This window comes from Liolophura sinensis, chromosome 8 (assembly GCF_032854445.1).
Source record: "Liolophura sinensis isolate JHLJ2023 chromosome 8, CUHK_Ljap_v2, whole genome shotgun sequence".
NCBI lineage: Eukaryota > Metazoa > Mollusca > Polyplacophora > Chitonida > Chitonidae > Liolophura > Liolophura sinensis.
The window spans coordinates 52,132,114-52,155,418 of record NC_088302.1 but is presented as its reverse complement, the minus strand read 5'-3'; the positions used below and the strand labels follow the sequence as shown (position 1 = coordinate 52,155,418).

The 23,305-nt window shown below is 37.9% G+C and overlaps 2 protein-coding genes across 4 annotated transcripts; one reads left to right on the top strand and one right to left on the bottom strand.

Annotated features, from left to right (window-relative positions):
• Positions 1–783: 783 nt before the first annotated feature.
• Positions 784–10,964, bottom strand: LOC135472537 (WD repeat-containing protein 55-like). Of its 3 annotated transcripts, none has more exons than XM_064752085.1 (8): positions 10,952–10,964; positions 8,655–8,770; positions 8,046–8,231; positions 7,574–7,646; positions 6,142–6,248; positions 5,940–6,039; positions 3,413–3,582; positions 784–1,368 (listed from the first exon to the last, which is right to left on the bottom strand). In XM_064752085.1, the coding sequence occupies exons 1-8, from the start codon at positions 10,958–10,960 to the stop codon at positions 969–971; spliced, it is 1,161 nt and encodes a 386-aa protein (XP_064608155.1). In that variant the 5' UTR covers positions 10,961–10,964; the 3' UTR covers positions 784–968. The 3 variants fall into 3 exon arrangements, with proteins under 3 accessions (XP_064608155.1, XP_064608156.1, XP_064608157.1); XM_064752086.1 differs by lacking the exon at positions 10,952–10,964 and adding an exon at positions 10,170–10,228; XM_064752087.1 differs by lacking the exon at positions 10,952–10,964 and adding an exon at positions 9,328–9,350.
• Positions 10,965–11,220: 256 nt separating this feature from the next.
• On the top strand, positions 11,221–23,186 carry LOC135472539 (post-GPI attachment to proteins factor 2-like). Its single transcript, XM_064752089.1, has 5 exons — positions 11,221–11,597; positions 14,508–14,772; positions 15,139–15,245; positions 15,884–15,992; positions 16,654–23,186. The coding sequence occupies exons 1-5, from the start codon at positions 11,400–11,402 to the stop codon at positions 16,821–16,823; spliced, it is 849 nt and encodes a 282-aa protein (XP_064608159.1). The 5' UTR covers positions 11,221–11,399; the 3' UTR covers positions 16,824–23,186.
• Positions 23,187–23,305: the final 119 nt, after the last annotated feature.

The window sequence follows — 23,305 nt, the reverse complement described above, 5'->3', positions numbered from 1 at the left end:
TATAAATGCTTTAAACCCCTAAGCAAAGAAACAATATTATTTGGCTGACCAATCGTTGCACCACCTTAACATGAATGGTTTGCCCAGAGTTTGTACTGTGGCTGGGTGTGATGCTTCACAATTATGCTCATATTTTTCCTCCCTGATTCTTGAGCAATGAGGTTATGTGTTTAAACCCACACTCGCTGGCTTGGCCGCAATGTTTAATACGGAATGAAAGAATCACCCATATGATGACTGGAGTCATTAGGTATGCTTACACGTCTTCTTGTGGCAGGGTGAGTCCATGCCTTCAAAGTGCTGTCACCACTGAAGTATCATGCCGAAGACACCAGACATGACACCCCACCCAGTCACATTATACAGACACCGGGCCAACCAGTTATGTTTCCTTGCTCTATGTCTCGGTGCTGAGCGGCAAGCGAGGCAGCAGCAAGTCTTCGGCATGACCCGACCTGGGTTTTTTCCTGGGTCTCCCGAATATTGTTTGGTTCATCAATCTTTGTACAACCTTCAAATGAATGATTTGCCCAGTGTTTTTTCACTGTGGATTGGTGTGATGTTTTGTGTATTATCTTCACATCAATGCTTGCATTTTTCCTCATCATCTCGCGTCCACTCTGCAGACGAGACTGATCCCTGACCAATGAGGTTATGTGTTTAAACAAACTCTCGCTGGCATAGACACAATGTTATTGGCAAGGGCAGTGGTTTCTATCTACTGTACTTCATTTCCTTCACATAAACCTGACTGAAAAAGTCTTCAGTGTAAAACCCCAAACAAATAAATAAACACAAATTTTTCTGATCCATCAAGTGTTAATCTATACAGCGGTATTCCTCACATCTTGAAGGTAAATCCACCATCAGCTGGACATGAAATGCTGTACGAATTTATCAAATTATGAATCAAACTGACTGATGCATCATGTACAGAAAAAATACATATTAGTCTGCAGGGCAAGTTTTTATTTATCATCATCACCATCATCTCCATCATCATCATCTCCACCAGAGTCTTCATCATCGTCATCTTCATCATCTGAACTGTCACTGCCTGAGTCTTCATTATCCTGACCTCCCACATCCTGCTTGTCAGCTGCCTTAGCCTCTTCCCCCGCCAGATCAGCAAAGAAGTCACTCTTAGCTTCAGAGCCCAACAGTTTTGTCTTGCTTGCCTTCTTGGGTTTCTTTGAGCTGTCAAATTTCTCTTTGCCCAAGTTCTCAATGTTCCAGAATTTGATAGTGTTGTCATGGGAACAGCTGGCTAAGAGCTTGTTGTCACGGGAGACGCTCAACCCTTCGATGGGAAACTCTTCATGCTTTCCCACAACTCCAACAAATCTGTTTGGTACAATGTTCACTGCCCTAGTGGAGAGAGTGGAAGAAATAAAGCTGAGCTAAGCATTATTCATTGTCTTATATCATTGTCTGATGTCTGTCTTATATCATAAATATATATTATATTATAAATGTCTTATATTATATTAGTACTTTAAATTAAACTATAAATCAAGGATGAGGGAGCCAAGGATGTATTCATGTACATCATACACATGTATGTTAAAATTGAACACATGTGAACAATTGTGTACAACATGTATATAAATTACCAACATGTTTCATTGTTAATGTGTTAATGTGATAATGAAAACCACCTCTCCATGCAGCAATCTGTTCCATGAATAGAGCATCCACGAACAAAGAAAGTAATTTCATCTGATTTGAAATTAATGGCAAATATTTCTAGGCCTCCTCTCTAAAACAGAACGTCAGCAGTATATCATATACATGTATATACCCTAGTTCTGAAACGTTTTCAACCGCTTCTGCAACCACTAATTGAAACATTATGAGAAAATTACAGGCTGATGAGAAATAATTTGCACAGATTTATGAAGCTTACATCTATAATGACACAAAGAAATAATTTTTACCATCATTTTCATAATAATTGGATGCATTAGTTCCACTGAAAACAGTCCTTTAGTGGATGAAAAGGTTGAAGACCTTATGGTCCATCACCTTCAGTGACTCCAGGAAAATAATGAAAAATCCTGCCCTGCCATCACCAAACAGACATGGGGACCAGATAATCTCATGGCTGATGACTTACCTTATCACTCCATCCATGGAGCCAGAACAGATCAGATCCTGTCCCACCATCACCAAACAGTCCACAGACATGGGGACCAGAATTATAATCTCATGGCTGATGACCTGCCTTATCACTCCATCCATGGAGCCAGAACAGATCAGATCCTGTCCCACCATCACCAAACAGTCCACAGACATGGGGACCAGAATTATTATCTCATGGCTGATGACCTACCTTATCACTCCATCCATAGAGCCAGAACAGATGAGATCCCTCCCCACCATCACCAAACAGTCCACAGACATGGGGACCAGAATTACAACCTCATGGCTGATGACTTACCTTATCACTCCATCCATGGAGCCAGAACAGATCAGATCCCTCCCCACCATCACCAAACAGTCCACAGACATGGGGGCCAGAATTATAATCTCATGGCTGATGACTTACCTTATCACTCCATCCATAGAGCCAGAACAGATGAGATCCCTTCCCACAGTCACCAAACAGTCCACAGACATGGGGACCAGAATTATAATCTCATGGCTGATGACTTACCTTATCACTCCATCCATAGAGCCAGAACAGATCAGATCCCTTCCCACAGTCACCAAACAGTCCACAGACATGGGGACCAGAATTATAATCTCATGGCTGATGACTTACCTTATCACTCCATCCATAGAGCCAGAACAGATGAGATCCCTTCCCACAGTCACCAAACAGTCCACAGACATGGGGACCAGAATTATAATCTCATGGCTGATGACTTACCTTATCACTCCATCCATAGAGCCAGAACAGATCAGATCCCTCCCCACAGTCACCAAACAGTCCACAGACATGGGGACCAGAATTATAATCTCATGGCTGATGACTTACCTTATCACTCCATCCATAGAGCCAGAACAGATCAGATCCCTCCCCACAGTCACCAAACAGTCCACAGACATGGGGACCAGAATTATAATCTCATGGCTGATGACTTACCTTATCACTCCATCCATAGAGCCAGAACAGATGAGATCCCTTCCCACAGTCACCAAACAGTCCACAGACATGGGGACCAGAATTATAATCTCATGGCTGATGACTTACCTTATCACTCCATCCATAGAGCCAGAACAGATGAGATCCCTTCCCACAGTCACCAAACAGTCCACAGACATGGGGACCAGAATTATAATCTCATGGCTGATGACTTACCTTATCACTCCATCCATAGAGCCAGAACAGATGAGATCCCTCCCCACCATCACCAAACAGTCCACAGACATGGGGACCAGAATTATAATCTCATGGCTGATGACTTACCTTATCACTCCATCCATAGAGCCAGAACAGATGAGATCCCTCCCCACAGTCACCAAACAGTCCACAGACATGGGGTGTCCTGGGAAACGGTCAGAAATATTCCCCCACTCCCCCCAGTTGAAGATATTGAGGATTCCATCTCCAGTCCCGCATACTACTTTTGAGTCGTCCTGAAATTGAACATGATGATGATACACTAACCAATAATCTGGGTACATTGATTGATTGATTGATTTTACATCATAATAACAATTTATTGGTTATGACAGGTCAATGATGAGTCATTAGGTCTATGTATATATACAGTAGATGTCGGTGTATTAAATATGGGCAAGTAGTCTACAACAACAACAACATGTGTACTGTACATACATATATGTTTAATTAAACTTGTTAAAGAGCCCAGTGATGCATAGCAACAAACTATGGAAAGAAGCTGATCTTTACTTTAGTACATATGCATAATTACAAAAAATTGATCTCTATCACTCAAGTTCATTTTCACATGGCAATGCTTTACTGGTCTACTGGTCATGGTCAAATGTTGTTACGGCAATGGCAGGGAAAATTGTGATGGCAACTGTTGTTTGAGGCATTTTTATTCAGTCACTGATCTACTAAGTGTAAGACTCATCTTTCACTCACAGAGTGACTAAACTCTGATCTTCGCAGGAGGTAAAGTACGGGGTATCAGGAGATCACCACCTGCTGAAGTAGGCAAGAGTTCACATGACTGATCTTCAGTCACCTGGCAAACAGGCAAGATGTAGCCAAACTCGGACTCTGTCGGATGTCGTGCAACACACTGCGTCGGATTAGACAAGACAGATTAACACTCACTGGAAATGTTTGTACTACAAACCACTGTCGGTGTTCAGAATAGACAAGAGTCGGTTTACTGAAGGCAATTAACATTACTGTCAAATGGAGCAGAAAACGGACCACAAAATGTTGTGGGTTTTGACGTGATGTCGGTTAATTAAAGTGTTGGTGTTGAGAGAGTCCACTGTACTGTGTCTTCCTGTGGCAGGGTGAGTCAATGCCGCATCTAATGTATCATGCCCAAGACACTAGACATGACACTCCACCCAGCCACATTATACAAGGCGAATATGAATCTTGTTTCCTCACTCTGCCCTCTGCGGATTTCATTGTGGGGAAAAAAATTAGTAAAATATTTTCAAAATCAATTTAGCTCCCCCCCCAAAAACTCAATTTCTGATTTTGGTTTGCAAAATCAAAGATGGAAACAATTTCCAAAACACGTCAAGAGAATTAGATAATATTGCAAAGAATAATAATAAGACAATTGGAGAATATCGGTAGATCGGCTGATCGAGCAGTTTGTAAAACTGCATAAGGTTCAAGTCAAGTGATACATTCAAATATTTAACCCCCCCCCCCCCCCCCCCCCCCAAAAAAGAGCATAATGACTGACACTGTCATGCACAGATATTATCCTCTTTTTTACATAATGCAAATATCTTACCATTAAATCAACAAGATGGACCAAAATTATTATACTGTCACAACTACGACTGTTCATCGTATGAGTAAGGATTGCAGAGCAGTGACTGCATATATAATGGACATGGAAATCATTGTGGTGGGGTCACGAGTGTGATTTTTCCTACTGTAGACTTGTACAGCAGAGTTTATGTTATAAATAATCCCTGCTATGAGATTGGGTTCGTAACCGCCCGTCTCACCAAGGGCACAAGCCCACCATTTTATTTGAATATGAACTGGCCTTTGCATGTTTGAGGATTTCAGGCTTGTATGAACTTGACGGCCTGCGTCGCTCGTTACTCACTTCCCTATGTAACCAGGGGGCGCCACCTGAGAACTTTGAGGTGGGACGCATGTTTTTTTGTGGTATATATAGGGCATTTGCAATGACCATATTTCAGCCCTGTTTGTATTGTTGAATAGTGGACATGGAATATAGTGGAATATTGTTGAATAGTGGACATCAACCGACCACTCTTGTATACAGGTGTGGATCATCATCTATACTCTGTGCAGCGGCCTGGGCTGGGTCTGGTACTCAAAGCCAGGCGGCCACTTGATGGTGGTGGGTCATCTATCCCCAGGTAAGTGGTGACCACATTTTTTATGAGCTTATTAGTGACTGGCCTGATGCAATAAGTAGGAGGTAAATATATTGAACTGGGATTCGACTCATTAGTTTTGGTTTGTGACGTCACTTTTCTTTTAACATGTGACAGGTGGTAAAAGACACTGTGGGGAGTTAGTACACAACTTAATGTTCTATTGGAGGCAACTGCAACCCTGTAAATAGCTGAGCAAAATCTTAAGCTATGAGGTAAAAGACTTCCTTGGTATTTGATGTGCAAATTGATACCGATGACTGGCTATCTGTGTACTATGGGTGACCATTGCAAGACCCAAGACTGGCCAAAAACTTTAACCACCGACACCAGCAGCATCTGATCCCCCTCTCACAATATCTCTCCTTACTTCGTAAGACGAGCTAAAAGTGTTGTGCAATATGACACTGACTGACCTTGACCTTTGTGATTGATAACATTTCTGAGTCAAACAATTCCGACTGAAGCTCCATTCTTCTTCTCCTGACGTTAAATGCTGTTAGCGTTCCATCACCACTGAAATCAAGAACAAGAACGATGTTTAGCTTATTGTGGTGAAAAAATTTAATACGTGTTCATGGGTGAAATCACTCATCATTACACACTCACAACTCTTACCTGGTCACCGCTAGAATCTTTCTGTCTTTGTCAACAACCATGTCACTGATGAATTCCTCGTTCTCCCTCATTGTCATAACCGCGTTTGCTTGTCGTAAATCCCATATCTGACCCAAGGAGAAACATAAATAAAACTGCATAAACAGCAGATTCATTTCAGGCAACCCTGATTATCTTTTGTTTTACAGGCAAGATTCATTTCAGGCAACACCGATTGTCTTTTGTTTTACAGGCAAGATTCATTTCAGGCAACACTGATTGTCTTTTGTTTTACAGGCAAGATTCATTTCAGGCAACACCGATTGTCTTTTGTTTTACAGGCAAGATTCATTTCAGGCAACACCGATTATCTTTTGTTTTACAGGCAAGATTCATTTCAGGCAACACTGATTATCTCGTGTTTTACAGGCAAGATTCATTTCAGGCAACAATGATTATCTTTTGTTTTACAGGCAAGATTCATTTCAGGCAACACTGTTTATCTTTTGTTTTACAAGCAAGACGACACTGAAAAATCAAAAAATGGAATAAAAATTAGATCTAAAAATTTAGAATTTTTAAAAATAACTTTTATACAGCTTCGAAAATACAAATATTTGCCTTCTATATTTTTAACATAAAAAAATAAAACAAAACCATACCAGCAGGTTTACTGATGTCCAAGCTTTCATACATAAAAAAATTTCATACACCCTGCATTCTAGACAGATTTATTTATTCATTTATTTATTCATTTACCTGATTGATGTTTTACGCTGTACTCAAGAATATTTAACTAATACGACGGCAGCCAGCATTATGGTGGGAGGAATTCGGGCACAGCCACCTGCAGGTTGCTGCAGACCTTCCCACGTAAGGCCATTGAGGAAGCCTACAAGAGCTGGATTTGAACTCATAGCGACCCGCATTGGTGAGAGGCTTCTGGGTCATTATGCTGTGCTAGCGCGTTAACCAGCTGAGCCACGGAGGCCCCTTTATATCTTTAAAAGCAAAGACAACAAAATTAAGTGCTGTATATGTCACATGAAAGAACTTCAAACACTGTTCAGGAAAATAGCCCCATTTACCTTTTCACTATTTTTTCCCTATTAAGGTAAAGTGTGTTTAGAACACTGGATTATACAATGGCCTTTCCTAACAACTCTATCACAATACAGTACATAATCTCCCAAACAGAAACACATGTTGCACGAGCTTCTCTCCCTTATTTGATGATTAATGACATTCCGACTCTCTCAATTTGAGTGAAAATGACTGGGTATTACCCCGATTATCCTTACTTACAGCACGCAGATTTGGGATGTGAAAATTCACCCATGTGTTTTCGGGTTTTTCATGGCAACCTATACATGTACAGCTCTGAATTCAAGACAGAAAGAAATATATTGTAAATCAGTAAAAAAGTACAGTGGTGAAGTTTGTGAGAAGTTACCTTCAATGTGCCATCATCATCTCCAGTGGCAAAAAAGTTTTCATCCATGATGAGCATAGAGTATATGGCAGATCTGAAGGATTCCAGATAGTATGTCATTATTAACTTCAAAAGAAGATAAAAATACAACTCAGGTGCACAGACATGCATCTTGACACCACAGTTAAGAATACACGTGAAATTGAAGAAAAAAAATGGTGCACACAAATTTTACTGAATTTCTGTTGACTTGTAGTTTATCCATTATAACATAGCTGGCATAGGACACAAAGATCTGAGGAATCTAAACAAGTCCTCTGCACTGACCCATATCCCAATTCTGTCCTTAGTCTCAGTGATATGTCTCAAAGAGAAAACCTTGAGCAGGTTAGTGTTATGAATAGGCATGAGTCATTTGGTATAAACTTGGTGTAAGATCACACAAGCTCTGTCACAATGTTAACTAGAACTGCACAATTCATTAGCTACTTACTCATGGGCTTTTGTGAAATTCCTTTCTGTTGAACATGCATTGAGGTCCAGTGTTTTTATGGATCTGTCTTTTGAGGCAGTGAAAAGTTTGCCCCCATCTGGAGAAAAGCGCACACATCTGCAGGCTTTCTTGTGATGAGGTAGAGTCATCAGTGTGCGGTTGTTGTCTGATGTGGAGTAGGAATGTCTGGGGAGAGATAAAGGTACACCACGCATCTTTACACAAATTCCTTATCTAAGGATTGAACCCTGACCTCTTGTGTCCCAGCAAATTGAAACTGCAACTGAGAAGTGTAATAACAACCACAACATGCTCCCTGAAGTGCAGTATCACAATGGCAATAGAGTGAATGGGGAAGGAGTATTAACCATCAGTTAACTGTTATTTGAGCACATACTTGTAGATAGTCATTCCCTGATTTGCGTAACATTCAACATTACAAAACAAAAAAATTTCATGTTCCACAATTCTGAGATGCAAAGGGAACAATAAAAATGCTTTTTGATTTTTGAAAATGATTGTTATTAGATGGTTTGTCATAAAATAATTTTAAATAAGAAACAAAACATCTTCAACAGAACAGTTCACTTCCCAAAGACATCAACTTACATTGTGACATAGCCATCTATTCCGCCTGCTGCTAATACATCTTTCATAGGATGGAAACACACATCAACAACCATGCTCTCAAAATTTATTTCTTTTGGCTTATCTCTCATGCTGCTCTGTAAAAATACAAAGTATGATTTAAATTTATCATAAGTACCCAAGATAAAACACCGTTTATTCATTTCTTTGATCAGCTTTTAACGCCTTTTTGAAGAACTTTTCAGTCAGAGTGAGTGAGCGAGTGCTTGGGGTTTAACGTCGTACTTAATAATTTTCAGTCATATGACGATGAAGAAGTCCTTAGAGTGCAATGTGTAATGTGTATGTGTAACGTACCTCCTTGTTGCAAGACGGATTTCCACAGCTGTTTTATCTAGTGCTGCTTCACTGAGACTTACCGAAGGCAAGTAAGCCCCCCAAGCCGTTATACTGATATGGGTCACTGCACTATCCCTTTAATGCTGAACGCCAAGCGAGGAAAGCAACAACTTCCTCTTTTAAAGCCTTAGATATGACCAGACCCAAGATTATCCCTGGATCCATCACCCACGATGCAGACACCTTACCGAACCATCAGGGCCGGTCTTTTCAGGTAAATGACAGCCATCATGTTTATGTGTGGAGCACACAAATCTGTCTGGTGTAAACTACTGTACATCACCAGGCACATCACCTCGTAAACCCCAGCCAAAGTAGCTAGAGCTGGATTTGGACACGCAACCTCAGTGGTCAAGGATCTGACTGAGCCAGCAAGGGTTTACACTAAGCATTTTGACCTTTCTGGAACATTATTAACTTACAAGAGCCTAATGTCCTACATATTTAAGATGTAAACAACCTATACAGAGCACCATGGGTCCTTGTAGGTAAGAAGAGTTATCTCCCTTCTACAGTTCACTACTTATTTTTTAATTTCATTTAAGGCCAAGAAAGCACTGATGTGAAGTGCATGTCAGATGAAAGGCTACTGAACTCTGCCCACAAAATCTGTAATGTTTGGGACAACCTAAAAATAAGAACAATATATCCCATGGAAAAAATAGATCACATTTGAGAAGGGTCAACTACACTAGTTACAATAATGTACCTCTCTTCTCTTCCGACTGGCATGTAACCACCGCAAGAATGTGTTATGACCTCTAAAATGTTGATCTACTGATTGAGGACATTCATCAGTAAATATCTCCAAAAATAAGCCATGCAGCAAAAAGGAGAGCTAGTCAGCGGAATTTTTTGGTGTCGGTAAGTTCATGTTAAGCCAGGGATATTCTGTGCTACTTTGGGATCGCTACACGGCTTATTTTTTAAGATATTTATTGATAATTCTCATCAAACAGAAGATCCACATTTTAGAGCATGTAACACATCGTAACTCTCCCGGCGCTTACGCGCCACTCGCAGGAGTGATAGGTACATTATTGCCACTACAGCTACACATATGACGATAACACAGAAACTACTGTCCTTCCTCCTCTTGTGCTCTTTTTGACTAAAACTGACTTGATAAATATTTACCCAGTTGTTTGCGTTATCCTGACCTCTCTCAAATCTGATCTTTATTCCTGTTTAGTCTGTTATTCCAGTCCTTAAGAAATTTTCTGTTCATTTCTAGGTCAGTGTTAAAGACAACAGCAGTTTTATGGAGAAAATCACCAGCAAGAAGGTATACTTATGGAGCTCTCATCTATTTCCATTTAAGTTAAATCTCTTCACAGATTTGTCTGTTATCTAACAGTAACACACTATAATTTCCAGTTATTATCTAAAGTTTTTCAACAAATATGGACCAATACTGTTCCTTCCCATGTCACCTTTCGCCTCATTGTCTGCCGACCACTGACTCATGCAGGTGAAGTGCTTGGATGCCAGCGGTCTCGAATTCAAAACCACCCTGAGCTACACATACACGTAAGGATATCTATGGGCCAACAGGTCAGTCATAAAACACACAGTCATTTCCAAAGGCAGCTGATCGTTTGATTGGACATTTTCATTCTACATTCGATAGGTAGTCTACGTTATAGCCCATAAGAATACATCTACAAGTACTGGTACTAGTCAAGAAGATGTAGCGCTCATAGGTGACTGTCAGTCCCTCCGCTCCCTGTCAGAATGGAAGCCAGGAATTGCCCAACCAACAGACAAAGACAGTTATCAACATACTATTTTGACATGAACAAACCAAAAACATTAATATTAAACTTCATACTTTGAATAATACAACACATATAAACGTTAAACAAAATGGGGAATAGACGCCAAATATTAAAAAAACAAATGCACGTGTGGTTGCTTACAGTCGCCATTTTGTCCATTTGTACTCAATTTCAGGATCTGCAATAAAACTGGAGAACATGAATACATTAGTCATACTTTCATGTATTTGTTATTTTCTGATTTTTTTAAAGCATAAAACAAATGTAACGTTATTTTACAAACAATATTCTGAATAGGAACATCCTGATAAAATAGTGTGAGAAATTCTTGTCTTCGTTTTATGGTGAAGTTTAACTTTTCTTTATCTTCGCGCATTAGCTCACTTCCTGTTTATACCGGCGGAGAGAAAGTAGAATATTGTTGACACTTGTATCCTGAATATTTTACTTTCTCTAAAGCAGAACAACAAATCTTTCATCCGCTGACTTTAAGTGAATTCATGACTGATGTACCAGTCATTTAGCTGTTGATTTTCTGTGCTGTGTGTGAACGAATCGCTGGAATTATACGGTTTACCGTCAAAAATTTATGTGCCAAAGACTGGACTCTACTGCAGCCGTAACCATGGGGAAGACAAAAAATGAAAGTTTTGACGAAATCGTGTTGCGAATTCCTTTCGTACGGATGGCAGTAGTCACAGTGTCGTTACCATTATTTTCACTGTTATATTGTCTCATCACGTCTGTCATCTTTAAGCCCGATGAAGTAAATGAAACTATGTGTAGCGTAAGTATGGTAATGAGTTGTGCATGATAATAAATTATGATGTGTGCCACTGCAGGCTTTCACAAAAATGGCATAAGGCCATATACTTAATTTTTTCATTGAACTGTGAAGGTTTTCATTGATATCAGTTTATTTAGGTTTAATGCTTTACTGGTATCATAGTCAAAATGGATAGCCTACTGTGCATATATCAGTAAATACTGAATGTAATGAGGCGAGGCCTAAGGCCGAGCTGAGCGGAGGGAGGCCAATAGATATTGTGCAAGTTTTATTCATTACCATTCATTTACCATTATCACCATTACTCTTAAGAGAGTCTTTCTCTGTGACTCCCTGCAGTAGTTGGCGTAAGAGCCTGAAGACAAATACTCGATGAAGTTCAGCCTTGAGGTATTTTAGCAGTCACACGTAAATCAGTGATTGACACATGCTGTAGTGCTAGCTTCAACAGATTTTTCACATGACTCAGTGGGAAGTAATTTTTTTCGAATGAAAAGGGTTCTCTTGACACTTGTCAGATACTTTACTCAATACTTATTATTCACACGCATTGCTCTTTTCATACTGTTTTTATTTTGCACTGAGGTAAAAACAGCAGTATGTACAGTGATTGTATGAGGTAGAAAGATACAAAACCCGAACTGGGTGTTTTTTCACTTTTACTGTGAAGTGTTTTCAAGAACCTAGCTTGTATTTCATTAGCAAATCTTTTTTTAAGTATGTCACACACAATTTAAATATATATGTAAGAAAACAGTTATTGGAAAGAAATACAAAGACTTTGTCCATGTAGACCTACAACAAATAATACAGTTAAGGTGCCATGCACTTTGTCAAGTGTAAATGACATCTGAAAATATATTTCAGGCAGGAGGTGAATGGCGGTTCAGGAAAGACATTTTAATCTCTAAATTCACTATCTAATCATTATTTATACATGTATTTTATTTTCTTACAAACTTGTTTTTTTCTTTAAATTCAATGTTATTAGCCATATACATGACTTATTTTGAAGTGAAAAAGCAAATAATTGTTATAGTACAGGGGATACCTTAAATCATAAAATGTTTCTGATGAATATATCTATGTATCTGATGTATATGCCACTTTGTCAACATGGTCAGAGATGCAGCACCCTCACTACAAACTCTTCAGACTTCTGTTTAACCCATATATTATGCACATAAAGCTAATTTGTATGGTACCTCTTGTTAAGTTCTTTTATAACTTATTCAGTTGTTTCATATGCCATACACGAACATTTTTCACTTATATGCTGTCAGTCAATTTTATGGGTAAAGGAAACCGGATAGAACCTGGAGAAAACCATGCTTCATACCTCCCCAGCTGGCTTACCTGAAATTTGTACTGTGATTTATAGTTTAGTGTTATCCATCAGTCAAGTCTCTCAAAAAACTATTTTAGAGGCTATATGCAGCATGTTCGTCAATTTTATTCACAGCACATTGAACATTAAGTTATGTTAAAGTAAGTTAAATGCTGAGGAAAACAAACCTAAACGTTTAATTTAATGGAACTACCGTATTTGATTTATTATTTATTTATTTGATTGGTGCTTTATGCTGCTCTGAAGAATATTTCACCAACTAGACGGCGTCCACCATTATGATGGGAGGAAACCGAGATGGGGTTAATTGGACTAATTCAACATGTAAAACTTTTGTATCATAAAACGAATATTAACATGCAAATAATGTCACATATTTCCAGTAGCTACAAACTTGGACAGTAGTCACTGATGGAGTTAAGCATCATTTTACATTTTGTTTGGTTTAGTTTATGAATTTAGTATCAGCCAGTATTAGTTTAAGACATATTAAGGCTATAGGTACATTGTAGATTTATTAGAGGTGGTTTACAGTTACATGTAGTTAACATGGGTTCACAGCCTGCAAGAAATTCTGATTTTGAATTACGATAAGACGAATATGCTCACTGGGTTTAATTCATTCATGTCATACATGTACTACAAATCTCATACTGATCAGTGATTTGTTTTTGTTGTCAAACTAACATTTTTTTTAGTTTGCCCCGTGTTAATTATCCTCTTTGTAAGAGGGCATCGAACTGATGGAACAGCCAATTACAAGATTATACGCAAAAAGACAGTACGTGTAATGGAGAAATTCACCACATGCAACAACACAAATATATACATGACAAATTCTTTGTTTACTCTTTGAGCTTCTATGTAAATAGCCTAAACATAGATAGTAGGTACTATACTACATGTAGTTATTAATTTGCCTAATAGATGTGCAGTATATAAGTAAGCCTACAAGCTACGTTGGGTCTTGGGCTTTGCCTCCAGAAGACTTACTCGTGATAACTCTGTTGTGTAGACATTCCCCAATATGCCTGTTCTACCTTGCTGGCAGTGCTGGCTTAATTTGCAGATCGAGAAGTTTGGTAACTTCAGCATCTTGTCACATCTCTTAATTGGTGGCCGTTCTTGTGATGGCGATTTTGAAGATTTTGTCATTGGCCATCTTTGCAACTAGCACTACTTGACACTACCTCCGCTCCGATATTTTGTTGTCACTACAGTGGAGTCATACATCCCTACATTTAATTTTCTTGGAGTAGCTCCAGCTCAGCTACCTCACACCTCAGGCACTTATTATGTGTCTTTTGTGAATGTATAGACACCACAAATATGCTCACTACAATTTTGGTGGCCTCGCATTCATTCCTGCATAGCTTGCTGGTCTCAATGTTCATCGCCCCACACTCAAACGAAACCCCTCCCACCATAATGCTGGCCGCCGTCATATAAGTGAAATAGTCTTGATTATGGCGTTAAACACCAATCAAATACATAAATAAATAAAACAAAACCATTCGGTGATGACAGTTGTTAATCTATGCTATTTTGCTTACACTTTGCAGGTTGATAACTTCATTCCATCTGTCAGTGCTGTTACTGGTGTGCAGCCACAGTGTTATGTTTGGAGAATCTGTATTGCTCTTCACTGCACTCCCAGATTTGCTGTAGCTGTCATGTACTACAACATGTATAAAACGAACATTCATTACATCTCTGAAAAGAACCAACCGCTGTATCTGAAATTGATGCGACTGAACTTCTGGTTGAATCTTGTGGAAAATAGCTGTTTGGTTGCTGTGACATATATTTCTAACAGAGATAATTATCGTAAGTATAAAACCACAATTACATTTAATCTGCAGTTGTGATTGTTCTTAAGAATTAATAGTGTGGTATTGTGTCATTGTTAACCTTGTTTTTTACATGGTGTATTTGACATGTATTTCTGACCAAAAGATAGAAAGAAGCAGGCAAAACCTCAAAACTAAATACTGTTCAGTATTTCAGCCATACTGGTATCTGTAATCAGTTTGTGGTGAGAGAAAAACTGAAAATAAATGAATAAGTTGATATGCATGTACCTATGTTGTTCTGCATTGTTTTTTTGATGATGTGCTAGATTTGCACCAAATATATGTTAACAGGGGACACATTGTCAACGTAAACCTCATGTGTATTGTTTTTTTGTTTCAGCTGTGCATGAGAAGATATTTGTAGTCTTCATGGTGACCTCTTTGTGTTACATGCTACTCAATACAATCTTATTCAAATGGTCCAGACCAGGGCAGATGACTGATATAGTAAGTTTAGATCTCATCAGCTTATCGTTAACACTATCTTTAACAGGAGCAAAAATCACTGGGAAGAAAGACATTTTATTATTTGTATTAGAGCAGATTGTTGTACAGAGGAATGAGAATTTTCAGCTTATCAGCTAATTTCATGTGAAATTTCAAAGCATCTAATCCTTGACCAAAATTGCCAAAACTAATTATTTTACGAACGGAGATCAGATAGTAGGAGAAATTTCATCTGATGGATTTTGATGGAAAAGATTCTCTTCCATGTGTATGAGTGTGGATTTTTAAGAAGTATTCTTTTGTGGTATTTTATGGTGGCTGAGTGGTTAGCATGCCAGCACAACATAATAACTCTCTAACCTCTCATCAATGCAGCCTATGTGAGTTCAATATCAGCTCATGCTGGCTTCCTCTATGGTCATAAAATGGAAGGTTTGTCAGCAACCTGCGGATGGTCGTGGGTTTCCCACAGGCTTTGCCTTGTTTTCTGCCACCATAATGCTGGCCTCAGTCGTATAAGTGAAATATTCTTGAGTATCGAGTAAAATATCAATCAAATAAATAAATATTTTACGATGGTTACATACATATATTTATTCTGTCACATTCTGCAGTCAATAGTTTTCTTGTTATTTCAGGAACAAAGGTCATACTGGTGGAAAAAGGTCTTGTTTATTGCTATCATGATGTCAACAGTTGGTCTGCTTATCTTTTTCTACCAACACAGAGTTCTCTGTCTTCCAAGGGGTAAGCTATTGAGAATCATATTGTAATTTTGCATCAGGAGCCACTTTTGCGCTTGTAGGTCTGTCATTTTTCCCATGACTTTTCTGGGTTACAGTACCTCAAAGCAGCAAAAAAGTGAATTAATGAAATTTTATGAAAACGGAGCTATATGCGGGTCCACATGTCTTATTGTGAAATGTTAGTGATTTGCCGCTGAGTGAGACCTAGGCTTTAAAATGATTTGTAGGCATGGCTTACATAAAAACCAGAGCTTAAACCTAGAGTTACGTATCCCCACTGATAGCCAATCAGTGACCGTTACAGGTGTTTATTCTGATTTACCTGGATTCAGTTACCCTACTCCATGTTTAACTTTTCCCCACTTAATTTTTGTTAGTTACTGAGGACCAGATCTAGGACAAAAATTGAAGGTTCTGATCCCACATTCAAAGAAATTTAATTTTGTAAAGTGCAAATCTCAATGATGCTCTCAGAGCTTTTATGTCTGTGAATGTAAGAAGTTTTTTTTGGTTGGTAAGTGATCACCATGTCAAATAAATTACTTGTTAGTTTCAAAACAGCTTGGTTAGTTTGAGCGCCTAACAGTTTTGGTTTCCAGAACTAAAACTGCTGTAGATATTGCCCTGTTGCTTATGTAGCTGCATTATTTTTACTGTTACAGCATTCAGCTGGTTCTCACTGTGTGAGTATGGGATAGCCTTTACCAACATGGGTTACCATGTTACTGCAGCGTTTGAGTTCAAGGATAAGAGCATCGTGGCTGGATGTGGTCATATGGGCCATACCACCAATGGGAAACTCGTCAACAATGACCACAAGAAGAGAGCATGATACAGGAATGTGGCTTAGGTTTTTAGATTGATGTATATTTATGTTTTAGCTCATCTCTTACAAGTTGTCTCTGGAATGCCAAATCCCTCTGTTCTCATTTTGCATCTAACAGTAGGTCAACATCGTTACTCGCTCCACACTCCCATGGTTAATCAGATTTATTTATCAGTTAAAATATGTTGTTTTGTATTACTGTATTAGACATTGAGAGCTCTTTAAGGAGTCATTCTTTCATCTATTCAGCAGACACCTAATGGCAATGGTCAGCTGCATTAAATGAGCTGGTATTAAAAGGTTGGTTAAAATTTACTGGGCACCGTTTTTTGAAAAACTGAAGCTGTTATGATTTAAAAGTAGCATGATAACCCTGTTGAATTTTTGTGTATATGATTGTTTATATCAGTTGATTTTGTTTTAACATATAAGAATAATCAAAATTTGACGAGTGTTACCATAAAATGGTAGACTACTCTATCTGATAACATTTGTGCACAGTATTCTGTACTTATCAAGAATTCTTCCCTAACCAGCTTTTGTTTTAAGTTGTAATAGGCATAAGTATAAGTTATAGTGTTAACAAATTTTCAGAAGCCCCAGACAATGTATCTGGCAAAATAATACTAAGATGCAGATATTTGGAAAGAGGGCTGGGCATTTCTAGCTAAATGCACATGTGAAGCATTGACTACATGATGTGACACCTTTCCATCAACACTTCCTTAACTTACACCTCAGGTGTAGTTTATGTGACCAAAATTATTAACCTATTGATCCTCACATAATTATGATATAAGTGCATTGTGTATATAAAACACATGGCATACCTAGACCAGTATGATTGTGTTATTATTGAAGTTTTACCATTTATATTGTGGATCAGGAATGTTCTCAAATCTGTGGTATTTTGCAAAAGCAGTTTGTTTTAAATGAGACCTGATATTTCAATCCCGAACAGAAAATTGTGTGTGATCCTGCTTCAGTATCAAAATGTGAAACGAACCCACATTTTCTGATGTCTTTATGATGACTGACTAAAGCTTATATTTGTATATGTTTTCTGCTTTAATAATCTGCATAACATGTACCCTTGAATCTGCTGAATATGTGTTTGCATTGGTAATACGTCCTTCGATGTCAAGAAAATATGTATTCTTATACATCCCTTATTCTGATATTACATTTTAAAGAAACTGAAGAATGTCATTGTACGCTATAGAATGCAAAGCATTTGAATCAAAACGTTTTAGAACTTGTGCAATACCTTTGGTGATAGACAATGAAAGTCTGTAGTAAATGTCAACCCTCATCAGTACTTTGTCAAAATTCAATCTTTATCACAAATTTAAACTTTCAAAAAGATTTTTAATATTGGTGGGTACAAATTTTTAACAATTCATATATTTAAGAATCTAAGCCTTCATGCTCCAGTGCATTGCCACCATACTCACTGTCAGTCCATTCTAAAACAAGAAGTTTTGGCCAGGATAAGTACGTGTATATGATTTGAATTCAATCTGCCAATTATTCTGAAACAGGCCACTGATTCAGATAAGATTTCTGATTGCATACATGTATACTGTAAGAAACACTGTACCATGTGCATGTTACATTTGTATCTCCTGCATCTCTCAGTAGCTTGAGTGCCCAGATATTCTTGCCTTGGATGGCATTAACCCATAGAGGGTGAAGTCTTGGTGATATGATGCATTGTGTTACTCAGTAGCTTCCAGTGGAAGGAGGAGTCGTTAACGTGTACCCATCCAACTGATTTAGAAACATGTCTGTTGCCTTATGTGTTGTTGTTGTGAGCTGAAGGATTCAATGTAAGCCTGAAGTACATATACATTTGATATTTACAGTTTGTGTAGAATATGTAGGAAAACCCCTCCAACAGTTTAATATCCAATATATACCTATGTAACGCCTATATTTTAATGACCTGTATACTTGTGTAAAACTGTTGATTCTTTCTAAACATGTACATGAACCTTTATGCTCAACCATTATATATTTTAAAATTTCTGCATGGTAGAGACATGTGTTGTGTGTTCCATAGAGTACATAGATTTCCATTTTACAATTTATAATCATTACACAGTATATCTGGCCTGATATTACATGTATTTTCTAATATACTGTGCTTGGGCCAAACATTGCGAGCTTATACATTTGTGGCTGGTGAGCCCCCAGTTGTGGCTCAACTGTGAGCAGTGTCTGGTGAGCCTACAAATTGTGGCTCAACTGTGAGCAGTGTCTGGTGACACACTGTAGACAGTGCCAGGTGAGTTTACAGTGGTGGCGGAACTGTAGACAATGTTTGGTGAGTTAACATTTGTGACAGAACTATAGACAATGTGTGGGGAGTTCACAGTTGTGACTGAACTGTAGACAATTTCAGGTAAGCTGATAGTTGTGGCTGAACTGTAGACAATGCCAGGTGAGCTTACAGTTGTGGCTGAACTGTAGACAATGTTTGGTGAGTTAACAGTTGTGGCTGAACTGTAGACAATTTCAGGTAAGCTTATAGTTGTGGCTGAACTGTAGACAATGCCAGGTGAGCTTACAGTTGTGGCTGAACTGTAGACAATATCAGGTGAGCGTACAGTTGTGGCTGAACTGTAGACAATGCCAGGTGAGCTTACAGTTGCGGCTGAACTGTAGACAATGCCAGGTAAGCTTATAGTTGTGACTGAACTGTAGACAATATCAGGTGAGTTTACAGTTGTGGCTGAACTGTAGACAATTTCAGGTAAGCTTATAGTTGTGGCTGAACTGTAGACAATATCAGGTGAGCTTACAGTTGTGGCTGAACTGTGGACAATATCAGGTAAGCTTACAGTTGTGGCTGAACTGTAGACAATATCAGGTGAGCTTTCAGTTGTAGCTGAACTGTAGACAATACCATGTGAGCTTACAGTTCTTGGACAAATGTGACCAATGTTTGACCTAACACTTGTGGCTCAAATGTTATTAATGCCAGGTGACCTAACAGTTGTGGTTAAACTTTGGGAATATCTACAAAGCATCGTAATTGTGAATCTGTTGTGAGGTCAGTGGCTGTTATTTTGCTTTGAGTATAGCCTGTATTGTGATTACAGGAAAACTGGTGTTACTGGAGCTTGCAGTGATTGGGTGTCAACTATTTTGCAATGTGGAGAGTGGTGAGCAAGCTGTAGGGACTGTTGAGCATGTTAATGTTGTACCATAGCATTATCAGGTGTTCTATTTGATGGCTCCAGTCAATACTCGCTAATTTCTCATGTGATGTACTGGTATATTGATTGTTGGTAGCACATGTATCTCATTATGTATGTCACTTTGATGCCAGTGATTCTGACAAACCAGAAAGGAATTGTGGCAGGTTATTACAGGGATAATATGATTGTGTTGTGACTGTCGTTCTGTGTTTTCAGGGTGTTTCTGTGATCGTAGTTGTAAGCTTGTTACATTTTGATGTTCATTTATACATGTGTACAGATTCCTCATGTGAAGAGCCCATGTACAACTGATAACTGATAACATGTCCAGCTTGAGGTAGAAGAACAAATTAGCCAGGCTTCTACACAACATTGAACACTTTCATATCTAATTTTGCCACAACAGCCAGCAGATATGGCTACATTGAGAGCAGTGTGTAGTTCCAAGTAATTATTGTGTGCTTTTACAAGACGTTGATTGGATCAATCGTTTTATCAAGATAAAAAGCTCTAAACTCGTCTGAAGTTTTCCCCTTAATAACAGTGTGATCAAATGCAGTTCAGCAGGCTGGAATTATCAGACAATATTATATAAGTATATTATTGATTTGTGTATTGTTAGTTGTTATGGCAACATGTGTAACCTAATCAAAGGCTTTTATCAACGATGCAAGTGAAAGCATCTTAGAGTATCAGTATAATTTCAGCCTTGCCAATAGTATAAAGGTAAATTTGTAATCTATATTTTCAGCTGTAAATACTATAGTGAATAACATGTATAATAAAAACCGGGCGCATGCAAAGTCTAAAAGTGTTTAATGGAAGATGTACTGGTGGTTTTCAGTAAGTCTCAGAAATATTCAAAGATACAACTATTACAATGTGGAAGCTTTAATACAAGTGACATTTACAGCTTTCAGATTTTTTAGAATTGGTTTCTGTTCTTTTTCTGTGTTGAACATGCATTTTGATGGCATTAAAACAGCTTTTTGTTACCAATATGTATATACAAATAATCAGAAGTTTTTTTTTTGCGAATTAATTTCCAAATATAGAACAAAAGTATTCAGACATGTTAAAGTCTCACATACTTTGCTAACGATAAACAAATGTGCATACTTTCTGTAGATAGTAAGTGAACAATTCCTTTCAGTGTTATCATTGGTTTTTGTTCAATTGTTCACATGTAAACTTAATAGAAGCATTAATTAATTAACCTGAAAAATATTCTATTGAAAAGATTTTATGAAATTGATCATTCAGTTTGTAGTTTACATATCCATATTAGTTATTGTCACTAATTGTTATTTATTTGATTGATGTTTTACCCAATACTCAAGAATAATGGACTGATGAGATGGATGCCAGGTTTATAGACAAAAAAATTGAGCGGACCAACAAAAAAGTAGAAACAGGAAAAAGCATTTCGAACAATGTGGATCATTGACACAAAAACATGTTGGACACTCTAGTTAACAGATTCAGAAAAAGTCATCTTCAATAACCTAACCAAATTATTACTGAATTGAGACAAAACAAATGTTTTGGACAATGCAAATCCTTGGGCTTTTAAAACAATATTTTGAGCAAAGCAGTTTTAAGTGTCAGAGCTGTACATGTAATGTTAGTGTGATAAGCAAAAAAAACTGATGTAAAGGAATGTTATTTCATTAAAAGTACTTCACCTGGATGATGTTGATGTGTTGATACCAGTTGTGAGAAATTGGAATGGTTTATGCATCCAGTGTAAAGGAATAGTTGGAAAAAATTACAGGTCTCATGAAAACTTTTAACTGATCTCAACAATTTTTCTAAGCCATTTGTCAAAAACATTTTCCATGCATTACAACACTTTTCAGGTCTTGAGGTTTTAACTGAGAAGCCAAGTGTGTATGTGTGACGTGCTGAGAGTATCCCCAGTGCATACTTTATTTACATTTATTTTCTTGTACCAGTATTCATGTAACCTGTAGGCTTACATAAGCATGAAATACAGCCTTAGGCTTTACGTGTACAGAAGAAAGACTGCAATTTGCAACCGTAAAATTTAAACTTTGAAGTTTTTTAGTTTTTGGTGACCTTGGACAACTTACTTGCAGTCAATACAATTACAGCTTTTTTAATTAGTGTTAAATAATTCTCTCATTAAATCAACTTGAGCCCACCTATGTTATATTCGTCTTGCCATTATATTTCATCAGGGAACTGACCTTGTTCTACATTCTCATGTTATTGCAGTATTTGTGTAAACCATAATTTACATAAATTCAGTCTTGTTACAGTTTGTCAGTGAATAGTTGTCAAAGTCTTTGTTACCATTATATGGCTGCTATGTTGCCAATGGGGTGTATAGCTACGTTCATTCAGATTTTACATTTTTGTAATTCAGTGTTAATGTTACCTGTTTGTATCTCAGTTTATTAAATACCATGAGACATGTGCATGTATTATTGATGATGTGTATGAAGAAGTATAATATAGCAGTGAGTATCCAATAAGCATAGTGGTCAGTCACTCAGATATGTCAGATATACATATATGGGAATAGTTATGGTTTACATGTACAGTCTATGATACTACATCTGTGGTTCTGGTCATAGGAGTGATGTTTTCTGATGTTTAGGCCTGACTTTACAGTCGTTACAAAGTTCATGTGTATGTAAATACAGAAAGTAGTACTTTGTACATAATACAATTCATAAACGGTTTAAGCGACTTTTTGTTACCATATTGTGATAGATGTCCTGTGTAATTAGTCAATAAAAGCTGCAGTGCAGTCTTTTCAAGTTGGCATCCTTGTGTCATGTTATGTGGTTGCTTCAGAACTCATGGAATGGTGTATTCAAGGAATATCATCTATTCTGCTTACCTTAATTCCTCAACCTTCTCACATATAAAAGAGTATCTTTCAATGCAATTTATGCAGGTTTTCAATTTGATTTTGGAGACAAAGATACGTTTGTGTGGTTGACCAATTTCAGGGCGTCACAAAAGTGTATCTCCATTAATCTGTACAGTGAGAACAGGAATTTATGCATTTCACGTCCAAGGCTATGTCTGAAGTCGCTTGCTGCTACTCCTGGAACAATATAATTAAAGCAAACATAGATAAAATGTTTGAGTAACATTATTTGAGACTTAAACAAAAAAACAGCAGTTGATCTAGATGGTGTTTTTAGTACAGAGTGTGTACATCTGTCTCGGGTGAAATACAATTCCCGAAGCGAACCCTCTACCAACTGTGATATTGGGAACGTTTTTTTCACTTAGAAAAGCCTCTCCCCT

Coding starts and splice junctions, on each gene's coding strand:
- LOC135472539 (XM_064752089.1), top strand. CDS start 11,400: ATGTGCCAAAGACTGGACTCTACTGCAGCCGTAACCATGGGGAAGACA. Junction 14,773..15,138: donor TTCTAACAGAGATAATTATC/GTAAGTATAAAA, acceptor TTTTTGTTTCAG/CTGTGCATGAGAAGATATTT. Junction 15,246..15,883: donor CAGGGCAGATGACTGATATA/GTAAGTTTAGAT, acceptor TTGTTATTTCAG/GAACAAAGGTCATACTGGTG.
- LOC135472537 (XM_064752085.1), bottom strand. Junction 3,583..5,939: donor TATCAATCACAAAGGTCAAG/GTCAGTCAGTGT, acceptor GTTCAATTTCAG/GACGACTCAAAAGTAGTATG. Junction 1,369..3,412: donor TCTATGGATGGAGTGATAAG/GTAAGTCATCAG, acceptor TCTCTCCACTAG/GGCAGTGAACATTGTACCAA.